The sequence below is a fragment of the Natator depressus genome, chromosome 10 (assembly GCF_965152275.1).
Source record: "Natator depressus isolate rNatDep1 chromosome 10, rNatDep2.hap1, whole genome shotgun sequence".
NCBI classification, from domain to species: domain Eukaryota; kingdom Metazoa; phylum Chordata; order Testudines; family Cheloniidae; genus Natator; species Natator depressus.
Window position 1 is genome coordinate 6,895,168 of NC_134243.1, and position 18,657 is coordinate 6,913,824.

An 18,657-nucleotide genomic window follows, 5' to 3' on the forward strand; every position below is an offset into this window, starting at 1 on the left:
GGGTGGAAAGAGGCCGGAGGGACCTGTTGTGCCAACCCTGGTACTCCGACCTTCTGGCCCACGAAAAACTTTGGGACAAGTCAAGCTGCTGCAAACCGTCCAATGTCCAGAATGTAGGGGCATTAATCACACAGCTGTCTCTTTCCACCTTCCCTCACCCCATCCCTCCCCACTACACCTTCCTCCCCTTCCCCCTCACCCCTCCTCCCATCCCTCCCCGCCCCCTGGCCTTTCCGCCGATCATCTCCCCCACATGGCCTGGCTGCAGTCGGGTTAAGCAAAATAGGCATAGCAGAAGACATTGACACACATCAGGATGACAGCATTGATGCAGCAGATCCTTGCCCAGAAGGGGGCCTCTGTGGCGTCCCTCAGGGCCTTTGCCGGGGGTCCCTCAGCCTTCGCCCCCTGGGGACTGCGGAAGAAATCCATGCCGGGGCAGGTCCCTGGCGCCCCCTCCTGGGAATCTGTCACAGATGGAGAGAGACTATGAGGGGGACAGAGTCATGGGGACCACCTGCCCTGCACACGTCACATGGGCCAGGGTTGGCCAAAGAGAGCTGTGCCTGAGGATGCGCAGAGCAAGAGGGCCCCTGTTTCAAGGGGTGGGGGAGCAGGGCCAAGCAGCCAGTTTGGGAACTGGACCCAACCCCAAAGCAGAACCTGATCCCCGAACCCACGTGGCTCTGGTTGAAACAAACAAAGACCCCTCCCCTCCCCCCAGCACCCTGACCCCTCCCCAACCCCCTGAGCTGGGATTGGAACTCAGGACCGTCCTGGCTCCCAGCCCTGTGCTCAGAACACGCGGCAGGCCACAGCAGATTTCCAGGTCTAAAGGCAGGTCTGCAGCTGGGATTCCCGGGCTGAGGAGACATCCCGGCCGTAGCTGGGAGCGAACTAGCGTGCTAGAGCATAGCCACGACCGCACAGCAGCGGGAGAGGCTAGCCGCTGGGCTACATCCCCATCCAGGACGCTAGGCACGCACTCATGCCGGCCAGCCCCTCCGGCCACTCACATACCCACGCCTTGATGTTAGTGCCCAAGCATGATCAGATCTACATCCAGTATGTCTCCTTGAGGTGGGAATGACACCCCCAGCTCAAAGTGCAGCCCACCCCTTCGGCATTGGGTTCTTAGTCCCAGCATTGGGTCCATCCCAAGCCCTGGCCGGCCAATATCAGATCACATGTACCCTCCATTCCTCTCCTGGGTGAGCGGGTCCCTGCTGATGCGCTGGCCATGGAGATCTCAGGAGGCAGGCACCCCCGGGAAATGGTCCACCAGGTGAGGTTCTTTATCTGGAACGCAGAGCAGGAAGCTTAGAGGGGCCAGAGCAGCCAAGCCAGAGGAGAAGAGCGGCACAGCGAGAGGAGACGAGCTGAGTGCCCATCCTCTGAACACCGGGCCCCTTTCAAGTGTCTCAAGTTGGGCATCTGAAAACGGAGGCTCCCAGCGTCACTAGCTGCTATGGCAAACTGAGGCTCTGGAGTCTGAGGCCTGATTCTCCTCCCCCGCAGAGGAGCCGCCCCCGATTCCTCCCAGGGTGAGAGGAGGCCACACCTGAGGTCGCATGGCCTGTGTTATCTGAGCACGGAGACAGCGCTCTCCCCCCGCGGTGCGGCCACAGCCACCCTGCGGTCCCTCAACCTGGCCTGGCAGCACTCACGCCCTCCAGACACGGCCCCACAGATGAGGGTTTGATCCTGGCCCCTGCGCTGGGTGCTACCCTGGTAAACCCGAAGAATCAGCTTGTTGTGGGGGGGTGTCCAGACCCGGGGAGCTAATGCAGCAGTGTCTGGGAAGCACCGTCTCACCTCACCCGCAGGGTGGGAATTGGAGGAGCCCAGTTATTCCTCTGAGGATGCCCAGCAAAGAGCCTGTAGTGAAGGACAGGAACAGCCCGTGCCCGGGGACATACCCAGTCCCCAAGGTGGGAGGTCACCCAGCGATCTCCCCATGCTGCTCAGCCTGGCCAGTGTCTCTGCAGACAGTTCCCCTAAACACCTGCCAGATCGAACCCCGCTCTGAACTCTCCAGGCCAGATCCTCAGCTGGGTGTAAATCAGGGTAGTTCCACCCCCTTCAGTGGAGCTACTCGGAGGTCCACCAGCTGAGGCTCTGGCCCAGGGCCTGCGTGAGTCAGTGCAGAATAGTGTGAGCTCGGACAGTGGCCGGCGGGCAGGAGAGTCACTGGCCATGCCCGCAGCTGGGGCAGGTCCTTGTGCTCCCTGCACCCCAAACTCCTGCATGCTGCAGGGCTCCCCTGAAATAAACCCCATGCTCTGACACCTACAACCATCTCCCTTTCCTCGCCCTGGCCCCAGACTAGGACAGCAGAACCAACACCCCAGCCCCTGGGGAAGTCCAGACCCAGAGCCCAGCTCCATGGCTGGAGCCTCTCTCTACAATGGGCTGACCCCAAATGCCACTGCACTGGGGGAGGGGGAGAATTTCCATGTGCGTGTGGGTCCCTCCCCCCCATAGCGTGTTCTGGGTGCGAGCTCATCACCATTCCCTGCTCCGAAGCCCCATCCCCGCTTTCACGTGACATAACGTCAACCAGGCGTAGGGCAACGCCAACAAGCAGAACACAGCGGGTCGGTCTGGTGTCAGGATGCCTTCTGGCATGGGTGGAGCAGAGAGGACATCGAAGGCGGTTCCCCAGAGACAGCTATTCTGTGCCTCTTGCTGGAGGATTTGGATAGGTCTCCCTGGCTCTTAGCTCGGTGATCACTGCCCTTGTTCCCATCCTGAGAAGGAGCTGCCTGTCCCAAGGAGACACATCCCTTGCTGGACATAGGGGCTTCCCTGCACGAAGGAAGGATCCGCGTGCCTGGGCGCACGTGCCGGGTGGATCTGAATGCCACAGCAGTGACTGTGCTCAACACTGCACTCCTTTGTGTGGCTACCCAACCTCAATCCGGTCCAAGAGCAGAAGCTGAGCCCAGGGCTGCTTTACCTGTACGTTTGCCCATGGGCCGTGGCTTTGGACTTTTGCTGCCAGCCATGTGCCCCTCGGCATCAGGACTTCGCGGAGGGAGGGTGCGGGCTGTGTCTTTTCCCTGCGGGGGCAAGTGGAAATAGGAGACCTGCTCGCAGGACCTGCCTCCTGCCTGACTTGCCCACCTTGGCACCCCCGCCAGATTCCAACAACATCGGACTTGGCCTGTGCAGGGGGTTGCGAGGAGGGGCGGCCACCATGGCCTCTTGGCAGCTGGGAGGGAAACAAGGGGCAGGTCAAATGTTGCTTGATCCTCATCGGGGCCGGGCGACTTTACCCACCTGCGACTCGGCAGGGGGCCCGCTCAGCAAGCTGATCCCCACCACGGCAACGGCAGTCAGAGCGCAGAGGAGGATGGCAAAGTGGAGGTAGTGAACGTCCTTCACAAGGGAGGGGCGCTCATCCGGGACGCCACAGCGGGGCGAAGGGTACGCAAACTCCAGTCCCATCCTGGCCAGGCCTAGCGCCAGCCCCAGCATCAGGCCCCAGAAAGCTCCCTGCAAAACAAAGACGTTCAGGGCGACGGCGCCACCCCCGTCAGGTCTCGCCCGGCGGGAATCCGTCACGTCCATAGGGTGGGCGAGGGCTGAAGAACGCGCTCCTCTACTGAACTCCCTTCCTGGCTGAGCCGCGGCTACAAGCTCACCTCTGTCAGTGAGTGCTTCCTACAGTGTCCGCAGCCTGGGTGACCCGGCCAGGTCTTGTGGTTAAGGCCCTGGGGTGGGACTTGGGAGTTCTAGGTTCAAATCCCAGCTGTGCCATAGACTTCCCATGTGATAAGTCTCTTTCCGCAGAGCTGGAGGTGCAGCTCAGCTTCCTGTACGCACGTTAGCTTTGAATCGAGCTAGCACATTAAAAATAGCAGAGTAGCCACATGGGCCAGCTGCCAGAGTGCACTCCTGTCTGGGGTCCTGGGTTACCATTCAAGTGGCTACGTTGCTATTTTTAGTGCAATGTCTTGATCAAAGCTAGCCCAGGCTCGTCTGGCCAAGCTCAAAATTATACCTCCAGCCGCAGTGCAGACATATCTCCTCTCTTGCAGGTGCCCATCTGTAAAACGAGGACAATGTCTCTTACTTTGCATATACAGCCCCTCTACCAAGGGACCCGGATCGTAGTTAGGTGATACAGTAGAACCTCAGAGTTACGAACACCAGAGTTACGAACTGACGAGTCAGCCACACACCTCATTTGGAACCAGAACTACGCACAGCAGCAGGGACCAAAAACAAAACAAAAACCAAGCAAATCCAGTGCCGTACTGCGTTAAATGTAAACGACCAAAAAAATGAAGGGAAAGTTTAAAACAAAGATTTGACAAGGTGAGGACACTCTCTCTGTGCTTGTTTCATTTAAATTGAGATGGTTAAAAGCAGCATTTTCCTTCTGCACAGTAACGTTTCAAAGCTGCATTAAGTCAATGTTCAGCTGTAAACTTTTGAAAGAACGTTTTGTCCAGCGCTTCGAACAAATTCCATTCCCAAGCTGGTCGTAACTCTGAGGTTCTCCTGTACTGTAATACAAACGGTATTCTCTGGCCAGCCACAAGACCCTTTGCACAGGTTCTGCCGTTGGCTGGGTTCTTTTCTTTCCAGGATGCTAACTAAAGAGAATGTAACAAACTCATATTTATGCAGTGGAAAGTCCCTCGTGTTGCAGTCTGCTGTTGGCTAGCGCAGTTGCCTGGCAGTTTTCTGTGACACTTTGCTTAAAACTTCCCAGGCCACAGTCGGGCAGCGTTGCATGTCAACACCTGGGCTCTGCTCACATGCCAGCTGCACATGACCCACCCACCAGTTCCTTGGGGAACCACCGGCTCGCTCTGTTCTCAAACGCAGGCAAGCGCGATTTCAGTTCTTCTTTGCGGGACTGGGACTCGGTTCCTCAAACAAGACTCTTCAGAAATCCCTGACAGGGCCAGCAGCTAGAACCGGCCAGCCAGAACTGGACTGGCCACGTCCTCACGGATGAGCCTGACCCCAAAAGCCCTGCCAAAGAAGCAACCAATGATCTTCAAGCCCTCAGGAGCACAGGAGTGTAAGGTTCCTGGGGCTGATCCTTGGCCTGATGAGACTCAATGTGCTGCGTGCCCTGCCACACCTCCTCCACTTTCTAGTAGCCTCCTTACCACAAAGGGAAAACTGGGGGGGTCCCACTTGGTGGGAGGGTCACGGGACCATTTCACCAGCAGTCAGGTAAGACAACAACATGGTGAGACTTCGCTACAACTCACAAATCCATGCAGGGCCCCTCTAGCCGATCAACATCACATGACTAGCCCAACGCCCTGCAGGAAGGCTGGAGTCCAGAGGCTACCTGCACCCCTCTGTTTATTCCAGGTGCCCCCAACGAGAGACCCAGCTATACAGGCGTTTCCACCTCAGATGAGACCCCTGGCCCATCCAAACCAATCCTCTGCTTCCAGCAGTTACCAGCACCTGATTCTTCAGAGGAAGGTGAAACGCTCTCAGAATTCACGGGCCAGCTGTGCAATGCTGTGGACGGGAAAAGGCTCCCTCCAGGAACGGTACTGCCCCCCTGCTGGCCATGTGCCAGCATAGGGAGTCTCAATGTGGAGACGATGCAGAGATGCAGCAAACAGATTTTCCCTTGTGACCTAGAACGGGGTCTGACCCCAGGCTTCCCCAAGGGGAAGGCCAGCATGCACTGGAATAAAATTGGTGAGCCAGGGCAACTGGAATCGCAGCAGCTAAGACAGGCCAGCACTCTACAAGAGACGCTCGAGCTCAGAGGCTTTCAACCTGTGGTCCGCGGACCGTTGGAGACCCACAGACTGTGTCGAAGATTTCCAAAGGGGTCCGCGCCGCCATTCGAAAAGGTTCAGAGGTCTGCAAATGGAAAAAGGTTTCCCAGCCCTGCTCTAGCTCCCCCAGAAGCAGCGGGGCCAATGCAGGAATCAGCAGGGGAGGTCGTCTGGCCTGTGATACGCAGGGGGGTCAGGCTAGATGATCGCAATGGTCTCTTCCAGGTGTAACATCTACGCGTTAAAAGACCCCCTCCCTCCCCGCAAAATGGCAGAGAGCTTACCTGCTCGTTGGCTCGTCTCCAGAAAACTGCCAGGGCGAACACAGCCGTGATGGGCGGGGCGAGGCAGCTGGTCACAGACTGGATGTAGACGTACAGCTGGCCGCTGTTGGAGCTCTGCAGGATGGGGATCCAGACCACGCTGACGGCGACCAGAACCACTGTGACGATCCTGCAAGAGACAGCAACGCCACGTGTGAAGAAAGGGCCGTGCCGCCAGCTGCAGAGAGGAGGAAGAGCTATCCCCAGCGGGTGGCATGTAACATGCTCCTGCAGGAATGCACGTGTGAAGCCCGCCCAGTGCGTGCAATATACACAAGGTACAGGCATGAGCTTAGCATACAGCCCACATAAGGTACTAGGGGGGCACTTGTCTATGGTGCCCACGTCATAGGGTTTAAGGCCAGAAGGGACCAGTCCAGGGGCGCCAGAACAGAGGGGGCCCACCCAACCCGGCTAAGAATGGCCCAGGGAGCCCAGGCAGCTATGGGGAGCCATGGACCCTCCACCTGCCCAGGGTCTGGGGCTCTGAGAGCAGCCCCCAGCCTGTGTCCCCGCCTCCCAGTCCCCCTGTCCAGGGCAGGTGGAGGGTCTGCAGCTCCCCACAGTTGCCCACACAGATCTTACCCCAACCCAACTCCGGCTTCTGGCTAGCCCGGGGGCGGGGCCTTGGGGAAGGGTGGGGCCTCATGCTCCCCCATTAGGAAGAGTCTGTGGGCCCTGGACCAGTCGATCACACAGCGGGGTAGACGCACACTGAAGTTCAAAGCACAAGGCCAGCCTGGCCTTTACTGATTCCAGACACCAGAGTGGACTGTGGCTTTCTCCAGTGCTAGGTATCTCAGTTGCTACTGGGAGGATCAGTGGATTGTACTGCAGCCCTTCTGTGCTGGGTGCGGCTGGCACAGCTCAGGGAAACCGTTCGAAATGCCAGGCACGGGCGCCAGGGTTCCCAGTGTCTGAGGTTCGGGGCTGGGACCCCTGCAGGGCAATGCAGAGCACGGAGCCGCACCCCTAAGCCAGACACGTAGAAAAGACGCTCAGGGCTCGTTTTCTTCTTGCCTCTCACTGAAACAATAGGGGGCCTTGGCACCCGAGGCGAAGCAGCCTGCTGGCTCCAGTCGGGCGCGCCTAGGGCTGCAGCTGTTTCATTTCCGTGAGTCCCAGCTCCACCGCTGCCTCTCCGCTCCCTGCCCCTGAGAGACACCCTGCTCCCGCACTGCGCCTGGCAGACATCAACTACACCTCCTTGGCGGGACGCAGCTGCGGGCTGGACACCGGCCACTCCTGAGGGCCCCCTGCTCTCCTGGCTACCCGGCTGCGACGTGTCCCCAGCCTGCCGGGGCAGCTGCGTCCTTGCCCCGGCTCCTGGGCCTAACAACGAACACTGCCCCGAGCCCGACCCCTTTGCAGGAAGAGAGCGACAAAACTCACTCACTCCATACAGCGTTGTGTGCTCCAAGGGTCACTCAACACTAACCTGGAGCGGATCCAGGGTCAGGCTGCATCAGAGTCTGTCTAAACGCTGTGCGAAACCTGGACCGCGATCTGTGTAACACCCGCTCTGAGCACGGTACCGGGGACAGGAGCCGCTCAGTGCGCTAATGACAGTCATATTTCACGGCCGACGACTTTGTCACCAGTGCAGACCTGCTGCTGCTCGTGGTGCATGCCACCCCGTGTCCCTGCCATTCCCAAAGCAGCCGGCAAGTCCATGCTGAAGGAGACAGTCGCCTTGGAGGTACCCAAACCCCTCCCAACAACAGGCTGGCTTACCAAGCACTCTGACCTTGCGTCCTCAGCTGCAGGGTGCTGCATGTCAGGGAGAGGGTTGAGGCCTGCAGGGCTGGGATTGCTTTTATTTGTATCCCAGCCAAAATGCCCTCTGTTTAATTATAATAATCACAAGGCCCTTCCTTCTGGGTCAGATGCTTTGGAGAGCAGGCCTCTCAGACGGCGTGAGATCCAAACCAAGCCCGCGCCCGCCCTCAGCCTCCTCTAGACGGACTCCGGCCAGCCCAAAGAAACGAATCCGTAAGGGAAGCGTGAGCATTTCTTCAGCACAGGCTTGGAGCCACAGGGCTTGCTGGGATGCGCCCAGACACCTGCTGGCGTGGTCTGGCCTTGCGTCCTAAAGCAAATGCACGCCTCACTGGGGAGAAGGCTTTTTCACTTGCAGCGATATGCGCGGTTTGTGGCTAGTTCTCTCACGTCCGTGTGGCACCCTGGCTTTGGGGAGCTGTCAGTGCTCTGTGAGGGTCCTATGCAGAAGGCTGGCTCAGCAGTTTAATGGCAAGGTCCTAGGCTGAGCTGGATCCAGAGCTCCCCGGGCAGCAAGGTGTGGGAGCACTGGACAGGCCACACACTAACCCCTGGGAGGGCGAACACGCAGCGCTGCGGTCAAGTGACCCTCCCAGCCCCAACGGCAGCCTCTGGTTGGCACTCAGAAAGCACGCTGACGCGGAAAGAGTCCCATCTCGCTCCCTCAGCCAGGAGGTCTCCGAGCAGGACTCAGTCTTGCAAGGGGTACAGACGAGTGCTGATCACCGAACTGGAGCTTTCAACCCCTCAGATCCCCGACAAACATGGAGCTCAAGGGACAAGATCCTGTGGGGGAAACCCCTTCCCCGGGAGACACTGGGTCCTGCAGGGCAGGGGGAGTCTGTCTCCTAGGGGCTGAACTACCCCATCTATCCACAGAACAGGCGCAGGGGGCTTTTTACTCCCCCACCCCTGCGCAGGGCTTAGGTACCCCAGGGAGCGGGAATGACTCTGCCCTGTAACGTGTCTAGTGAGGACGTGGTGGCGTGGGCTTTGGCATGGGCTAGCCAGCCCAGGATAAGCCCACTGGGGACTCTGGGGACGTAGCTGGGCTGCTGCCATGTCTATGCCACCACATCGTCCCTGCAATTGCCTACACTAGCTAGATTAAAGCTACCCGGGCTACATTTCCGCCTTCGCTTGCAGTGCAGACGCACCCAAAGGCTGCAGCCTTGGGGCAGAGGCGGGCTGGCGTAGGACGCAGCAGTGCTGCTCCTGAATCAGCCGGCAGTGGGCGCCGTTGAGCGGCACACTTTCTCCCTGCGCTCTGCAGCGCTGTGTCAGGGAGACGGTGGCTGGGCTCAGGACTCAAACCCAGGCCAGCAGCGGGGCCTGCCTAGCTTATGTCTAAGGGTAGGTCTGCACTGCAATTAGACACCTGCAGCTGACCGGGGCTCATGGGGCTCAGGCTAAGGGGCTGTTTAACGGCAGGGTAGCTTACCTTGCAATGGTCCCAGTGCCCATGCCCCAACAGCTACACTGTAGTTAAACTGCCCCATAGCCCGAGCCCTGGGAGCCTGAGTCAGCCGGCATGGGCCAGCTGCAGATATTCATTGCCGTGTAGACAGACCCTAAAGGGGTTAGGTCTCATCCTAGTATCAAAGCAGCGTTCTCCTGTTACAGCTCTGAGCAACCCTGCCTTGGGTAATTCCAGTCCATTATGAGTGCCATGAAACATACCAGCACCTCAGCCACGCAGCAACCCTCTATTCCTCTCCCATTTCCTCTCCCCGGCTCCGGCACACTTGACTTTCTGACTCTTTGAGGCATGCTCTGGCCTGAATTCCCCCATCAGGGTTTGTCTGTGCCCATCAAATCAGCTTGTGTTTAGTCATCTGCTCGTTAGTGCTGATAAAGCTCTGAAAGCCCCCCTAGGTGTGTCATTCTTAATCATCGTGATTCGCGGCGCTGTGCAATCGCACCGGGAAGACCGCACCCCAGCTCTGGGAGCCTCTGTATCCGAAAGGGACAGGGGAACTAGAGGGAGTGCAGAGACGCGCAAGAAGGATGACGAGGGGGAGGGTGACCGGGCGGACTGGCTTACAAGGCAAGACCAAGAGAGCTAAATCTATAGAGCCTGGCTAAGTGATGACTAAGAGAGAGAGAGTAACAGGCTACGAGCCATGGAAAGATGTAAAGGGCCAAGAACAAGAGACATGACTGTGATCCACGGGAGTGGAGGCAGGGGGAATGGAGTGATATTAAGAAAAGGAATTTATAGCCTGAATCTTAGGACGTATTCCCTGGAAGCAAGATACAGTGGATTGTACAGTGTATCCACAAAGCACAGTCGATCTCTCTGTCTGCCCAGCTATTATTATTAATTATTACTTATATTATCACAGCACCTAGGAACACTAGTCATGCACCAGGACCCTGTTGTGCCAGGTGCTGGACAAACACAGAACAGAGAGTTCCTGCGCCAAACAGCTTACAATCGAGCTATGTTATATTGTGCCCATCATTGTGGTATTGGAACAGCTGGTATCTCCAGGGAAGCTGGGGAAGCCCCATCTCTTAGGCCAAAAACCCCAAACCTAGGAAACACACCATACTACACAAAAATGGCTTGAGCCCAATAACTTGTGTAAATGTATAGAAGAGACATGTGCATTTTTGTCATGTTACCAGTGACAGGCCCCGGATCTTCCTCCACTCCAAGGAACAATCATAAAATAAACAATTACACTTTCATCCCAAGAACCTGAAGTATTTTACAACAACAAAAAAATAAGCCTCACGGAGGTTAAGCCACTTACACCCATCAACAGCAGAGCCAAGAATAAAGACCCAGGGATCCTGACTTCCGGCAGATTCATAATTTTTTATAGCACTGAACCATCCTCTGATGAAAGATGTTAGGTGAGTGCAACATAACATCACTATTGCTACACTAAGTTATGCGGCACAGATTCCCTAGGCTAAGCCATGCCGAGTTGGTTGTATTATTGGCCCAGAATTAATCAGAACATTGTGAAAGAGCTAAGCTAATAAGTTGAATCATCTAGCAGGCAGAAGCCTCATTCCCAGACTTCCTTTTGCTGGATGGCTTTTAATGACAGCATCTTTATTTACAGGAACGTTAGGTTACTTCATTTTCCAGCCTCTTTCTCTTTCTGCTCACGCCCCACCAGCAAATGGATTGTCACGAGTACAAAAATAGTCAAAAGAAAAACAATTAGGCGAGGTATGTTCCTATTTCATCAGATCTGGTCTCAGTTGGATGGACCAGCCAGGGGAATTGTCCCCGCATATTTACAGGTGAAAATACGTGATCCTTTGCAAAAGCTGGGCCATAAAAGGGCCCCACCAGCCAGCTTTCCAAATTTAGGTTTGGTAAAAAACACACTGATGAAAAGCCAAGGATGGGGGGAAAATTTTTTGCCACCCATGTGTTTTCTTTTTAAAATTCATAGGGAAACATGCTTGCAGTTTAAAAATAAATACGTCTCTCTGTGTATTGTTTGCAAGCCCTAAATTGCAGCACTGTGTTAGCCCAAGAAAATCACAAAGTGAAACTGACTATAAACCGAGGTGAAACTGACAAGCCCAGTTTTAGTGTCAGAGCTGAGAGAAGTCCAAGTAGTAAACAAACAGCTTCAAAGGCAACAAATACACTGGTATTTTAAAATTATTTTGCTCTTATTAATCACAGGGGGTTAGTGGGAACACAGGAAAAGACACGTGGCTGTAGGGTTTTACCAGATATATGCGGTGGTGCCTACACTGACAACATTTAGTGTTTCTTCTTAATGCCCCACCTCCTGGACTCAGCGGACTACGTGAGACTCTCCACTCGCATTTAAAACAAACTAAGTTCCTAGCCCTCCAGGTCGCAGAGAGAAGCCTGGAAACATGCACCCTGACGGCTCCGAAACCAGAATGCAAATCAAGACCTTAACATTTATTATTTTTAAATTCTCATGGTTTTTTAAAGGCATGGGGGTTTGGCAACACTGTGTATGCAACTAACCTCCATGGTCTGGGAAAACTGCATTCAGCGCACGACCGGAAGGAGGAGGGGAAAGCTGACTTTAAGGCCAGGTCTACACTAAAAAGTTAGGTTGACCCAGCTGCGTGGCTCAGGGGCCTGAAAAACCCACATCGGTGAAACCGACCTAACCCCCAGCGTAGACAGCGCTAGAGTTCTTCCATTGATCTAGCTACTGTCTCGAGGGAGGTGGATTACCTAGAGCGATGGGAGAACCCCTCCTGACACTGTAGGGAGAATCATGGAATATCAGGGTTGGAAGGGACCTCAGGAGGTCATCTAGTCTAACCCCCTGCTCAAAGCAGGACCAATCCCCAATTTTTACCCCAGATCCCTAAATGGCCCTCTCAAGGATTGAACTCACAACCCTGGGTTTAGCAGGCCAATGCTCAAACCACTGAGCTATCCCTCCCCAAAGAAAGAGTATCCTGAATTCTGGCGGCTGCTGTATTTCACAGTGGCTGCCCACAGCCCCTCTCTGGAGGTGGTTAGGACACCCGACCCTGCAATCTGAGCTGGGAGGTGGCCTAGGGGGCCTCTGGGGCAGCTCCATGCCCCTCAACAATTCCAGTGCAAGGGGGATCCTCCCCGGGCCAGTGAAACTGGCATTGGGGTCGCTTTGTGCTGCCAAGCGGATGGCTCGGGGCCCAGGCTCCGGCTCTCCGGGGGAAATCCGGAGTGACTCTGCCGAGGCCAAGAGAGCAAAGCAGGTGTGAGGGAGATCGCAGTCAGGGCCATAGTTACGCCCTTTGCTACGGAGTTCTCGGGGCAGGTTCATCCATCCCAGAGACAGAGGGGAGGCAGCGTGCACCAACCCTATCCAGGGAGCCATGGCAGGGACCCACATCGCAGTGGGCCCTCAGAGCCTTGACTCATGGAGCTCCCAGGTGCCAGAGGCAGTGGGGACGCTCACAGGGAAAGGCGCAAGGTGCTGCCCTGCTCAGCCCAGGACCCAAGGGAGCAGCAGCATGTGCCCCCAGCCTCCCAAACAGAGGCTGTCTGTAATAAGCCCTGGAAGCCTTGCTCCCAGTGGTGCCAGGCGAGCTAAGCTCAGGGCCAGTGGCATGGGATCAGATGAGTTGCCCCATATGGAGCCAGGCTCTATTTCCAGCCAGCAACAAGTTACAACAACTGCCGCGGGAAGCCACCTGCCCTTTTGTGCTGCCAGCCCTCTGCCTGGCATCGCTCGCCCTGCCATCAAGTGTCTCCGACAACAATAATGCCAAGGAGGTTGACTTGGCACCAGCACCCCCAGCCACAGGAAATGGGGCTGGGTTTATGAGGAGTTGTCTAGCACTTGATTGGCACACGGAGCCCAGTAAAATGGGCCAGCATAATGGATTAGCAATTACCATGTGCATTCAGGGAGCACCTTTCAACATGGGGCAATCAAAGCACTTTGCAAGCAGTAATTAATTGTGCTCACAAGGCATTTGTGAGCGTGGCTTCGGTGTCATTATACCCATTTTATAGGCAGGTAAACTGAGGCATGGGTTCCACTGGGGGATGAATCAGGAAATGGGAATGTGCGGGGGGAAACAGGAGAGACCTCCTGACCATCTTGACTGTAGGAACCATCCCAAGCTAAGTCATTTGCTCCATTAGCAACATGAACATCATTAGCACACCAGAGCACTTTGCATTTCATAGCACCTTCCACGTGTGCAGGGAGAGAGCTGGGGAGACCACCCTACCCCCTCAGCCTTCATGGGAGGGCTCCCAGGTCAGGGGTGAGGCCCAGAGAGGGGGTGGGGGGAAATCAGAGGATTTCATCTCCACAGCCATTGATCCATCACCAGCGCAAACTGTCTCAACAAAACGTGGAAGAATTTAAGAACTAACCCTTCTGAAGTGATGACCTAGATTCCTTTATTATTATTGTCACCTGCATTCTGCCTGGCTCCCAGTTCTCAGAGGGCCCTCCCCATCACACAAAGGAACTAGGTTAGCCATACACCGTTTCCCCCTAAATGAAACATTCCCTGTCCTAAGCACAGCACAACAGTAAAGGGACACTGGCTGGTCAAAAATCAGGGGCTCAAGACTATTCTTGCTTATACTGGTTTTACACTAGTATAATTCCACTGACTTAAGTGGAGTCACTCCTGATTTACACTGATGGAACCCTATTGACTTAAGTGGAGTCACTCCTGATTCGCACCCGTTCAAATGAGATCACAATCAGGCCCAAGCCCTTTTAGCTATTTTTAAAGCACCACTTGCTCTTGAACCACTTTTATAAATGAAATCATAATAAAGAATAAAATACTAATCACTCCTTCTTAACCACAGGGTTTTGCAGCCCTTCTGCGAGCTGTCACTTAATAGGTTGTACATTCATCTTCACCGTGAAAAGGAAAATGTCTGTCTGGCTCTGTCACCTGCGCCCCCCCCCCCCATCCCCGTACCTTCCCAGCAGCAGCAGCTCCCGCTCCTTGGCATCCTGCCGGATCTTCTTCCAGATGTCCATGGTGAAGAGGGTGCTACTGCTGTTGAATACTGAGGTCAGGGAGGACATCAGGGCAGCCATCATCACTGCAATCATTAACCCTCGCAGCCCTGGAGGAGAAAAAGAAGGACCATCGAACTTCAGGTTTCATCTCAAAGGAGCCATGATACGGCTCTGATCCAAAGCCCACTGTCTTTCCATTGACTTGACGGGGCCTGGGATCAGGCTGTGTGAGTTTAGATTGTGAGCTCTTCGGATGGACAGCACCTCAGGCAACGGGGCTCTGATCCCTGGGCCCTCTGAGTGACGCCATAATGTAAATAACACTCATGGGCTATAAAAAAAGACACACACAGCACCACTGAAATGCAGCCAGCTCTAGGGAGGGAGGCAGCAGCCCAGTTAGCACGCCACACAGCAGCAAGTGGCCAATCTCTAGCACTTCTGGAAAGTACCATGGGAGCGTTAATTTCCACAAAGAGCAGACAGGAGCTCACTTTTTAAGATTTCAGCTGGCCTCATGGCATGGTACTCATTCATTGGAGGATTGCCTAGTGGTTAGAGCGGGTTACTCTGAGCCAGGACACCAGGGTTCCATTCCCAACACTGCCATTAATCAGCTGTGCCTCAGGCTCCCTACCCCGAACATAAGAGGTGAGACCGCTGCCACCTCCGTAAATGGCTTTGAGGTCCTCATGTGAGAGGCATCAAATAAAGATTAATGATCTGGATGATGGGATGGATTGCACCCTCAGTAAATTCATAGATTATACTAAGCTGCGGGGAGAGGTAGATACACTGGAGGGTCGGGATAGGGTCCAGAGTGACCTAGGCAAATTGGAGGATTGGGCTAAAAGAAATCTGATGAGGTTCAACAAGGACAACTGCAGAGTCCTGCACTTAGGATGGAAGAATCCCATGCACAGCGACAGGCTGGGGACCAACTGGCTAAGCGGCAGCTCTGCAGAAAAGGACCTGAGGATTACAGTGGACAAGAAGCTGAATATGAGTCGACAGTGTGCCCTTGTTGCCAAGAAGGCTAACGGCAAATTGGGCTGCATTAGTAGGAGCACTGCCAGCAGATCAAGGGAAGTGATTATTCCCCTCTATTTGGCACTGATGAGGCCACATCTGGAGTATTGTGTCCAGTTTTGGGGCCCCCACTACAGAAGGGATGTGGACAAATTGGAGAGAGTCCAGTGGAGGATCAGGGGCTGGGGCACATGACTTATGAGGAGAGGCTGAGGGAACTGGGCTTATTTAGTCTGCAGAAGAGAAGAGTGGGGGGCAGGATTTGATAGCAGCCTTCAACTATGTGAAGTGGGGTTCCAAATAGGATGGAGCTCAGCTGATCTCAGTGGTGGCAGATGACAGAACAAGGACCGATGGTCTCAAGTTGCAGTGGGGGAGGTCTAGGTTGGATATTAGAAAACACTATTTCGCTAGGAGGGTTGTGAAGCACTGGAATGGGTTACCTAGGGAAGCGGTGGAATCTCCATCCTTAAGGCCCGGCTTGACAAAGCCCTGGCTGGGATGATTTAGTTGGGGATGGGTCCTGCTTTGAGCAGGGGCTGGGACTAGATGACCTCCTGAGGTCCCTTCCAACCCTGATCCTCTATGATCCTATGACAAAGGATTATTATACAATGGCTGGACGCCTGTTCCTGCCAATGCATCCGTGGTGCTTGATGTCACCCCCGAGGGGTGACAGGCTAACCTGCCCTCTTGGGGACCGGGACCTGCGGGGCCAGGTATCCTAAACCAGCGACTTGGCCAACCTCCTCCCCCGAAGTGAGAATCAGTGCGACCCAAGTGCAATGTCCTTGGAGGGAGAGAAGAGACAGGGCCGGGGAGGAACAAGGGGTATAAAGGGAGGGTTCTGGTCGCAGACCCAGGCTGTGGTACTCGCCGAGTGAGGATCCCCCGATTCCTGGCCTGGCTCACCCAAGCGTGGAAGGGGCTGCTGATCTCACTACAGGAGGGAGATCCCATTCCCCCGCCATGCCTTGTGCTCTTGGATTCGACCAGGCACTTATTTCAATGACATGTGGTTTTACAGCAAGGGAAACAAAGAGGCGACTGTTATCAGTGCCTAGGAAGAAGAAAAGGAGGACTTGTGGCACCTTAGAGACTAACCAATTTATTTGAGCATAAGCTTTCGTGAGCTACAGCTCACTTCATCGGATGCATACTGTGGAAAATACAGAAGATGTTTTTATACACACAAACCATGAAAAAATGGGTGTTTATCACTACAAAAGGTTTTCTCTCCCCCCACCCCACTCTCCTGCTGGTAATAACTTATCTAAAGTGATCACTCTCCTTACAATGTGTATGATAATCAAGGTGGGCCATTTCCAACACAAATCCCGGTTTTCTCCCCCCCCCCCGACCCCCCCTCCCCAACAAACCCACTCTCCTGTGCTAGGAAGGACACCCGGGGGGTGGCCAGCAAGGTGCTAAATGCAGCAGCAGCTGTAATCCTGCCAGGGCCTGGAACAGCCTGGCTAATTCCCCAGCTGTCACGCTTTCCGCTTCCTCATTTGGAACCCTCCAGTGGGAAGCCTCAAGGCCGTCAGGTGGTTTTGTTGTTGGCAGAGCGCTCCCTTGGGCATGGCTGGAAAAAGGAAGCAGCCCCACCCCCCACAGGACACACCCGGGCACGCAAGACCGTCAGCATGGCCCGGCACTGCCAGCAGCGTGGCCCGGACTTACCACTGGGCATCAGTTCGACCACCAGCTTGGGGTAAGCGATGTTGGAGCAGCCCACCTCGGACCCGCACACTCGGACGCACTCGTCGGGATCGACGCAGCTGACGGCGTCTGCAACGACACGGAGAGAAACAGCTCGACCCCGCCGAGAGCACCCGGCCACGGAGCCGCTCCAGGCGAAGGGAGCCGCAGCGTGACCAGAGTACAAGCCCTTGCCCCAGGAAGGGCTCGCACGGGAGCTCCAGCTGCAGGCCTGAGAGCAGAGCTGGGTCCTGATTGCCCACAGAGCGGCTACCGAGCAAGCTTCCCCCACCGACGGGCACAGCCCTGCCCCGGGGGGACGCCTGCGAAGGCAGGGAGGGTGAAGTGTCATTCCCCAGGATCTGTTTCATCCTGGGCTGCCAACAAGGCTGCCAATCAGTGTTTTGGTAACGGGCACTCTTGTCTTTGGGCACTGGACTGAGCCCCGCCCCTGCCACCAGATAGTAACCTTTGGTCGCTACTGGCCTGGACTGGATTTGAACCAGAGGCTTAGCAATGAAAGAAAGGCAGGGTGGCCTGATGGTTAGGGGCACTAGCCTAGGCTCTAGAAGACCTGGGGGGTCTCTTCCCTGCTCTGCACCAGATGTGTGACCATGGGCAAGTCATTTAGCCTCAGTAGGCCTCAGTTTCCCCATCCGTACAATGGGGATAATATCACTGCCCTGCCTCAGACGGGTATGATGAGGATGATTACATGACAGCCTGTGGGGTGCTTAGCTCCTGTGGTAATGGGGGGGACAGGAAGCGGATAAGTGTCATCGATAGAAAGAAGCAATGGTCTATTAACAGTTTTCTGAGCTGACCTGGTCCCCACCCAGGGCAGAGGGATGGTATCACCGGGACTCTCCTAACCCACTTCAGCATCACGCCATCCGTTCGTTAGGATCAGGACTGGCAAAGTGCGGTGTGATTGCCGGTGTCGTGGCATTTCAGGCCAGAAGGGACCATCAGATCAGCTAGTCCAACCCCCTGCACATCATGGGCCCCCCCCGCACCCACAGACTGAACCCACCTGCCAAAATTAGACCAAAGGATTACAGCCCCCCCGTGTCCTGACTCAAAACCGTCACTGCTGGGGCATCAAGCTGGCATTGTGATAATCACTGGAACCGAATCAGTACCCAGCAGCTCCCGTCATGTCTCTGAGGGCAGAGGCCCAAAGGGCCCGGCAACCAGCACCAGGGTGCGAATTATTTAGGGGTTTACATGGGCATTGAGTCCTTTTTTATCGTCACTGCAAATCACGGGGCCAAACTGACGGAACGGAACGAAGGGCGTAAATATCAGCGCATCCATCTACAGCTTCACACCTCTTAATCCTTTCAACAAAGGGAGGGAGTAGCCCACACTCATTTCCACCTCTCCTTTATGACCCTCAGCCACTCCCCATATCTAACTCCTTTTAGAGTCACTCCCTGGAACATCAGTGGTGGTTGGATTGGGCCTTTGGATCCAAGGCTCTCCAGCAAACCAGACTGGCAGAGCAGAGACAGGCCTCCATCCTTCCAGCCCATGACTGATCTTTGTACAAACTGTTTAAAGGACTTTTGCAAAGAGGCCATTTCCTCCTCCCCACAACACCCAGCACTTCTTCTA

The 18,657-nt window shown here is 55.3% G+C and overlaps 1 protein-coding gene across 2 annotated transcripts in view; it reads right to left on the reverse strand.

The window, feature by feature from the left end:
* Positions 1–228: 228 nt before the first annotated feature.
* Positions 229–18,657, reverse strand: part of SLC5A10 (solute carrier family 5 member 10) — an 80,951-nt gene continuing 62,522 nt past the window's right edge. For both annotated transcript variants that reach the window (XM_074965059.1, XM_074965058.1), the window contains 6 exons: positions 17,023–17,130; positions 14,267–14,417; positions 6,050–6,218; positions 3,283–3,498; positions 1,194–1,299; positions 229–467 (listed from right to left, as the gene is read on the reverse strand). In XM_074965059.1, coding sequence (XP_074821160.1) covers positions 274–467; positions 1,194–1,299; positions 3,283–3,498; positions 6,050–6,218; positions 14,267–14,417; positions 17,023–17,130 — 944 coding nt within the window. In that variant the 3' untranslated portion in view covers positions 229–273. The remainder of the gene's footprint in view (positions 468–1,193; positions 1,300–3,282; positions 3,499–6,049; positions 6,219–14,266; positions 14,418–17,022; positions 17,131–18,657) is intronic.